The sequence below is a fragment of the Solea senegalensis genome, linkage group LG18, assembly GCF_019176455.1.
Source record: "Solea senegalensis isolate Sse05_10M linkage group LG18, IFAPA_SoseM_1, whole genome shotgun sequence".
Classification (NCBI taxonomy): Eukaryota; Metazoa; Chordata; class Actinopteri; order Pleuronectiformes; family Soleidae; genus Solea; species Solea senegalensis.
Window position 1 is genome coordinate 12,650,546 of NC_058041.1, and position 9,297 is coordinate 12,659,842.

General features: G+C 39.8%; 1 protein-coding gene across 2 annotated transcripts in view; it reads right to left on the minus strand.

The window, feature by feature from the left end:
* The window catches only part of LOC122759062 (adenosine kinase-like), a 122,667-nt gene extending 114,849 nt beyond the window's left edge, over positions 1–7,818 (minus strand). The window contains exons 1-3 of one of the 2 annotated variants that reach the window (XM_044013558.1): positions 7,501–7,818; positions 5,703–5,777; positions 5,541–5,594 (exon numbers count right to left, since the gene is read on the minus strand). In XM_044013558.1, coding sequence (XP_043869493.1) covers positions 5,541–5,594; positions 5,703–5,777; positions 7,501–7,550 — 179 coding nt within the window. In that variant the 5' untranslated portion in view covers positions 7,551–7,818. Of the gene's footprint in view, positions 1–5,540; positions 5,595–5,702; positions 5,778–6,559; positions 6,675–7,500 lie in introns of those variants that run through there. The other variant, XM_044013559.1, reaches the window with a different exon arrangement.
* Between the last annotated feature and the right edge of the window lie 1,479 nt (positions 7,819–9,297).

A 9,297-nucleotide genomic window follows, 5' to 3' on the forward strand; every position in this document is an offset into this window, starting at 1 on the left:
TATATATTAAAAACGTTAAAAAAAAAAAAAAAAGAGGGTTAGAGTCAAGTGTGTTTACGGAGCAGAATCTATCACACGCACACCCAGGAGCCAGAGTGTTTAGCATGTACTCAGTGAGAAAGGCCTTTGTTGTTTTCCTCCCAGTAAGCAGACGGAGCTTCATGGCAGCAGCAGCAGCAGCAGCAGGGTGTGTGAGATGTACACAGACAGCGGGGTGTGTGAGTGGAGAGGCACCTCCACTGATCTCCTGTGTCGTGTGATGATGTGTGTGTGATGTGTGTCTCAATCCAGCGCTGATCCCCCTGAGTCAGCCCTGTCAGTGATATGAGCCTCCCGCCCTCTCCCTCTCGCTCTCCTTCCCTTCCGCTCTTTCCTCCGCCATCGGGAAGGCTAATAACAGCCACTAACACTGCATCCCTGAATTATTCATGCAGCAGAGGGTCACACAGCATAATGAGGAGTTTACTCTCATTCTGGATGTGATTGTGACGCTGCTAATCTGCATTTAGCACAGAGAAAAAGAGAGAAGGAGGCGAGGGGTAGAGGGAGGGAGGGAGGGAGGATGAGTGCTGATGAACTTAATTGCTGTGAGCAAACAACCTCTGAAAAGAGTCACGCCATCATCCAGAGATGAGAAAGTAAACAATTAATTATCATCGGACAGTGGGAGCCATACAACCAGGGTAATGTTGACGAGCCAGCCGATCCCACCCCCACCTCAACCCCCTCAGAGGTGACAATACACTTTCAATAACAATGACTCACTCATTCGACACTAATAATCATTAGCTCTAATATGATATGGTTAGCAAGCCCATGAGGGTTTGGAGAGATGGTACATTATGCAATGCTGCTTGTTAAAAAAAACTAAAGCTGTAATGCCTAGTTATCCTAAAATAAAATGTCTATTTGCCCACATTATAATCTCCTGCAGAAAGAGGCGTGTTTTCATTATGTTGACATGATGTTTCCTTTGGAGACTCATTGAGGAAGGAACAGCGGGCTACTGTTGCCTCCTGCTGGCCACAGTTGGCACCAACCCCATTTACTCATAGTGCAACATAATAATGACCAAAGAAAAGAAAATGCTGGGAAAACAGGAAAGTAAAACAAAAAAGAATATTAAATATCGAATGATAACATTGTTTTGAAGTGTTTTAAAGACATATGACAAAAATTAAAATGCAACAACATAAACTTAAACAATGTATAACACAACATGTGTATTATTTCATGTGTCTAATTATGTGAGATAAAGTTAATATTCAACCCCGAGTGATCCAAAGCCAGACTATCTCAATGTGACTTCCTCGTCAAATCAAGGTTAAACAAACCTAAAATTAAACCTTGCAGGAGTCAAACTTACATTTCATGCCACATGATGGCAGCAGTGACAATCCGGGTGAGAGAGCCCTGCAGCAGCAGGACATGACAACATTACAACATACTATGTCTAAGCAGGCAGAAAGTTAGTCACAGACAGTTCTCTGGCTGATTGGTTTCCTCTCACATGCTCATAGGAAAAAACGAGGGTGGATCTGTTGGTATTCTAACTTTTATCGGAGAGAAACGTGAGGAGAAAGCTAATGGTCTGAAATGCAACAAAGACTTTGGACAGGAAATGAAGCGGGACATTGTGGTTTCATGGTATGCGTCTTAACTACAAGGCAACCAGGACACTCAGGAAGTTGGTGTTTTTCCTGCAGGGCTGATCCCATGCTAGCTTTCATGAGCTGTCAACAAACCCCATGAAAAAACCAAAAGTCCAACTTTGTGTTACTTCATCTCATGGTGTTTTCTGATTCCCCTTCCCTGTCTGTGGTAATCAACTCATGGCCTACTGGTTCTTGCTAGTATGCAAATGTCTTTTTAAGATGAGTCAATTTCACTTCATGAAAATGTTGAGTAAACAGCTGGGGGCTCTATTTAATTTAGAAAATAAATGTTATTGAAGAACTATAGTTGGCTTACATATGCAAAAGTACAGCTGCAGATGTAATTGGAATTAACAACCATAATAACAATAATAATAATAATAGTACATGTTTTTAGTGACAATATAATGATAGGGTGCAGAGAAATATGCTGCCTTTACTGTAACAGCTGTTTTTCATCAATGGCTTATCTGTACCCCTTGATCGTTCAGTCAATTCTTCAGTTACTAATGCAACAAATTCAAATTAGAATGAGTTGTTTTTGCACACACACAATTAGTGACAGTGAATTTGACCCCTGCATTGAACCCATCCTTTTTAGACATAAGTAGTGAACACACACAAGCCGGGTGCAGGAGCAGTGGGCAGCAAAGATTTCAACCGATAACCCTCCGGTTACAAGCCCAATTCTTTTCCTCTTGGCCATAGGTCGCCCATCAAATGAAAATTCACTAAAACACCTAAAAACATTGTGTTTGACAATTAATTTTCCACAACTGCCTATGTCAGAAGTAATATTTCACGTATTTGACATGTTTTGATCAGTAAATGACAAAAGGTATTGATTGTCAAAATGTCTGCTGATCGATTTTGGTCAATTGCCTAATCACCTGTTTAGCTCTAGTTTCCATTTTTACATCTAAGTGGAGAGGCATCAAAAGCCAGAGCCAAGATTTATTCAAGGGGAAAAAAAAACATTTAAGTCCCCAGCCAGTACTAACAGGGATGTTGATGGTTTCAACTGTACAACAGGCAATTTCTCAGCCACAACACGATTATATGGGCTCTGCTGTGACTAGATAATTGAATTAAGGCATGGCCACAGTGCACTGCATCCAATGATCTCTCGCCCACCAGGGTGATAGGAGAAAGAAATGAATCATGTTACACTCCGTAGATTCATAAGCACAACAATGGTGTTAGCTCCTGCTTCAGCTTGTAAGTCTATTGTGGCCTTTTCGCTAATGATATTATTTGTCACAACACTTCAGCCGAGTTCTTCTTCATCCATGGATCAATGACCTTGTGAACGACCTCTTTGCACTTCACCCACTGAAATGTTGTCTGTGTCATCAACATCGCAGTCGCATTAAGAATCAAATCTCAGTGTCAAACGCAACACAACCTGTACTTTTAATGCGTTAACAGGCGTAGTATGATGCAACGCAAAAGAGACACACAACATGTGCTTTCAGCTGACAGATGTAGTGACGAGAGTGCAGCTGAGTGTGAGGTATTGGTGGGGACATGCATTGAAATGCATTGTGCTGGGAATTAAGCACCAAAGCTGCATGTTAATCCTGCCCTGACCTTGTAGTAGAATGTGGAGGGAATGATGTCTGTTGGGCTAAAGATAACACTGCTGCCTTTGTGCTGCAGGAGAACAACAGTGCTGATGAGGCTGCTCTGTGCTGCTGCTGCTGCTGCTGCTGCTGCTGCTGCTGATGATGATGATGATGCTGCCACTGCTGACGCCCAAGGTCAAATGTGTCCCCTTTGTCAAGTAACAAGACCTGACAAGGTAGTCAGTTGTAAGGTACATACGCTCTGATGTACTGGTTTGACTAACAGTGAATTTGTATTACTCTTTTGCTTTTTCAATTCGAACTGTTGTTTCGTGACTGATTCCTTCATGCGTCTGAATCTACACTCACAGCTTCACAAAACCCTTAATACAAGAATACGTCAACCAAGAATACCAAGACTGCTTCATTCTCATCTGGATCCAGATCAAGCACGATGGGATGGTGTGACTGCCTTTTTCAATTCAACATTTGCTTATAAAATACAGACACGGCTGCTGGAAAAAGCAGCATCATCCAACAGTAAATACACTTTTTTTTATAAGAATTAGAACTGACGGTTCATAAATGTTCAACTACGTTTTTTAGTGCATGCAACAAATCAAAACTTTCAAATATGTCATAATATGAAGGTGATGATATATGTAAGAAACGACAATCAGATTTAGGAAACATCCTCCACATGAGGGTCACAGGGCTGCTGGTGCCAATCCCAGCTGCCATAGGGTGAAAGCTGAGGTCACATCACAGGGCCAACATATAGAGACAAACAAGAGTGTCCAATTAACCTCTGCATGTTTTATGGACATGTGGGTGCAAACTGAAGATAACCCATGGGAACACATGCAAACTCCACCCAGAAAGTTTCCACACTGGGACACAAACAAACAACCTTCTTGCTGTGAGGCAACAGTGCTAGCCACATGTTCCACTGTGTGGCCCATTTGGGAAACATGTTAAATGGAAATACTTTGCTTCACTGATAACAATAGCGCAGCTACTATAGTCACAACATACATTTTCATTTGCAGGCAGCAAACTGTGTTTACGTTCTGGCTTCGGCAACACAACTAGTAGCATCTCAACTCACTGGACGCCAGCATACCGAGCAGAGAACAAGAAGCTGCTAGGCATGAGAAATACTTACTGATATCAAACCTAAAAATCCTCAGAACACATCTCCAAACAAGTCTCAATCAGAGAAGAATTCACGTTCAAAATAATCAGACACATAACCTGACAGCAATCACCACATTTCACAGTATCTCGGTATAAATATTTGGGTTTTTTGATGTATGACTCCCTTTTCCTTTACACAAAAAGTGAATGACAAACTGTGTAAGACATGGTGAATACTTTGCTGTTGAAGGTTTTTTGTAATATTGTGACACATCATTTATTTAAATACTTTATCAATTACTTTATTTAGCTTGTTGAAAAGAAAAATGTCTCCCTGGAAAATAAAGCTGATCTCTCGAAAACAATGTGGTGTGAAATAAAATAATAAACTTTGTAAACTAATTGTACGATCCCCTGAGATATAGCATTACACAATCAATCAATATTGATAATTATTATGATACAATGTCAGACAATACAGCTCTTTTAAATGTTGCTCCCGAGTGAAATTTGAAGAAATCAGTTAGATGTGGTTTTAACATTCTTTATGGACAGAAAATACTGATAATTAATACAATCAACCCTACATTACACAACATGTTTAATATTTGAAACATCAGAGGAAAAACGTCAGAGCTTGCTAAATACCTCCCATACCAGAGCAGTTGTGGCTGGCACTTCTAACTTGATACCATGTTAATATTAGAAAGCCGTCTTACAATGTACACTCTCTGTTTACCGTCAGCTACATTTCAAAAGAACGCTGCGTTCAGCATTACATCAGCATGTTTTCGAGGAATGCTATAGTATTACTGTTTGACAGGAGGGAGGGTCAGGAGAACCTTTATTGAATGAAAAATTAGGATTTCTTTACCCACTGTACTGATTGTGTTGAGGTAACGGTACAAATACAGTTTGGCCTCAAGCAGTTGAACATCCAGAGACATCATGGTATAGTTTGGGACAATTTCAGTTCCAGAAAAATGAGGGCGTGTCGGGTTCTGCAGCTCCCAGTTACAGAGGTCTAATTTATGACTCGGCTATTTTGAGCCCAGCCTTCAGTTTCAAGAGGGTAGTAGTGGGTGTATATGACCAGTGCCCGCCCTTATTTGGTCCCACATAATTTTAACACTTTGTGTTACACTAATGTAGCATGTGGTGTCGTAGAGTAGATGTGACTCACAAGGCTTTGTGTTTGTCTTCAGCCAGGATTTGGTCATTAGGCTTCAGTCCAAACCTTTAAGGGAAAGAATAGAAATAAGAAATCAAAATGTAGTTTGGTTTGGTCAGAGAAGACAGACATATGAAGATCATCAGTGGAAACAAATGATCTGCTTGTGCTTACTTGTCAAGGAAATCTTTGTCCACAACAGCTGAAATGTCAAGTAAGGGATTACCCATCCCAAAAAGAGTGTTTTCACTGCAAGGAGACAAAAACAGATTGTTTTATGCAAACTCCCACTCAACAGACGAAGACAAGCAACCTGCTGTGACACAGTTTCGGATTTGCTGAATGAAATCACTGAAATTCAGATGAGAGATGATCCCATGTTAAATGCAATGATGAACCTCTCCCATGTGTGCAAAGACACAGCATAGAGTGGAACAAAAGTGTAGAATTGGAATAGTAGGGGCTCAACACAGACACGTGAATGCATTTTGAGAACTTTAGGTAAGATCACTCCTCAGCTTACACTGAGAAGTGTACAACTGACAGGGTTAGGGTTTCTCTTTTTTTAACCACCATTCACATGGAGATTTAAAAAAAAAGAAAAGCACAGAAAGCACTTCAGCACACACACATTCTCTGGCACAGCTCACACAGACATGTGCAACTTGTGTGCCATTCTAAATCTGCATGCTCAGAATAAAAAAGGCAAACCTATATTCTCTTTGAAGAGTTCTCAATTTAGCATTTCCCACAATTACTGTTTCATGGAGAAATGTTCAGCAACAAGATATCTTAGTGATCAAAGTCTACAACTGACAACAGTCTTCATAGCAGGTTGTATTTTACATAATCTCTCATAATAAAGTGGATCACTGAAGTAATCCCAACTCAACATATCAGCCTGAAAGTCAGAAACTCATGCATTAATTTCACAGACACAGTGATAGAACTTCTGTGTCATTACAAACATAACACAATTAAGACAACACTAAAGGTCCCTGTGAAAACATCGTAGGATAGTTGCCTCTTACCTTAGAGAAGGCATGGTGTCACAAAACCTCAGAAATCTCACTTAATATAATAATTAAATGGCCAACAGCTTCCTCCACTCTGTCAAAGCAACGTGCTTTTGGACTACAGGAACTGATTCGCACTTTGACCAACGCTGATTGGCTGGTGGGCGGAGTAGGCGGGCCGTAGTATGCCCCTGTTCTGTGATTCGCTACACATGTTCGAAATATTGTAAAACTGTCTTGTGCTGCGTTCAAGGCCACTGGGAAAAATGGCGAACACTGTGGTAAACGCCAAAACAAACAACAAAGTTGTCAAATATTGATATTAAAAAAGACTCTTCTTTCATCCGTTCTCAAACCTATATCGATTTTTGCTGGCGGACGGTTCAGTCTCCTTTATTGCAAGAAGAAAATCATCGAGCACGTTCCACGTTTAGATCCTCATACATTCTAAAGTGCCTTTTCCCTCAGGTCAAATGAACGCTACACTGATTACATTTTATGCAGAGCGAAGCTGCTGTTTCCAGCTGATTGTCATCACTGTCAATGTTACACGAATAATAGCACTGCCTCACGACGGAAAAACAACACGACACGAAATCGAGCCTTTATCTAAACACTTGTCTTGTCACACTGCGACATGTTTTTCATGAAGGTTATTTACAGGTAACGAGTCATGTGGTGAGAAGCACACCCTCTTTTGCTAACTGTGGTTAGCACGGTTAACAGTGAACGACCTGTGTCCACATGCTAACATTAGCTACACCTGCATGTTCCATTTTATGTGACATTCAAAGGTTAAAGCTGCTGCAACAGCTCCTTATCACTGCGCAACTACTCCCGCCACAGTTACACAACAGCACCGGATATATTTACATGACCTGACAGCTAGCCACAGTGGCTAACTGCAGAAAAAACACGGTTGTACGAACAGCGCTAACACTGTCAAGTGATATTACCTTAACACGGTTTTCCTCCCTATAGACATGTTTACTCCTCCGACAGACATTCTCTCAACCAGCAGCGGTTGTTGCGACGCTGCGGAGGCGGGGAAGCCACTGCTCAGTGCCGGGCAAAAGTGGTGAGAGACTACGGCTTCCCTGCACACAGACAGCGGTGGTGATGGTGGTGAAAATGATGATGGAGAAACTGGTCCACAGCTTGTAGCCCAGTAAGGAAATGAATTAATATGTCCAGGAAAAATATGAGAGACGACTTTCTCTCCAGACTGAGACAAAGTGCATTTAACTGTCAACAGGCAGAGATAGTTATCGTGTACTTTATGTCTCTCTCCCAGATAACAAATAATGGCCCTAGTTAGTTGTATAAACACTGTATTACAACACTGTAACATAGCATTGTAATATATATATTTAAATATATGTAGTGTTTTAGGTACTTTTTAAAATGTCTGCAATATCTGGTACTTTATTTTACATTTCTATGTAGAATGTTAGGTACTTTTTTAAATATATGGTACATTAGGGGTGGGAAACACAGGGTACCTTGCGATACGATACATGGTCCACGATACCATCAATATCGCAATACAACAATTCTTTGATAATCAACATATATATATGTTACAAGACAATCATATAGCGATACATCGCGATATCTGTCTAACTGAAGAAAACACATCTGTGAAAAGTTAAAAGTGCAGGATTCCTCTATTTATTCACAACATAAAGAACAGAGTGCATAGTAGTCTATGTATTGAATGTGGATGGGGCATGAAAAAAGTTTCCCTCATTCATTTGAGCAGCGCCTGGCAGGGATTGTTTACTTGAGAGTGTCTAAATTTGTATTTCACGAGGAAGGATGGTAATGTATTACCAAATAGGAGCAGACACTTTTTAACTGTGAGCAAGAACTAACTGGAGCATTTAGGTATGTTTTGAATGTGTGCAGTATTTGTTAATACTATGTGTAAAATCTTCATTTGTTTGTAATCAACTCAAGCACTTTACAGTGCTTTTTAAAAAGGTTATTTATAAACACAAATATACTCTAGAAGAGAATAAAAGCAAGCATGCCCATGGACTCACATCTAGAGCTGAAATGATTAATCGATTACTAAATGAATCGACAACTATTTTGATAATCAATTAATCGGTTTGAAGCTTTTTTCATGATTAAAACAAGATTTCCGATTGTTTAAGCTTCTTAAATGTGAATATTTTCTTCATTTCTTTGCTCTGGATAACAAAGAAATCATTAAAAGTGGATCATTTTGGTTTGTGGACAAAACAAGACATTTTAGAACATCATAATTTCCAGGTTTGACGAACACCGATCAACATTTTTTAAGGTTTTCTGATATTATATGGATCAAACGATTAATCGATAGATTAATCATGAATTAAGGAACACACAACTGGTTGGGACTGTGGACTTGTTGCATTGTTATTTTACTATCTCTATTATTCCCCATTTATAAGGAGTTCACTCTTTTAAAATTAATTTGCAAAAGTAGCAGCACTAATTTTTATGTTTAACTTTGTGGTAAACTAAGTCCACAAAACCACAAAAGTGGAATGAAGGGACTCACTGCAAGTCCTGAGTAACATTTCCTCCAACTCTGAATTATTAAATGATTGGTAAGTGTTCAAGTTCAACAGTAGGTGTCATTGTTCACCCATTTTATTCTTCTGTATAATAACCCGTTACAACAAATCCACTGTGTGGTGAAGTGAATAAAGTTGAATTGAAGCTCATTTATGTATTGGAGGCAGGAAAAATTGGCATGTGACTCA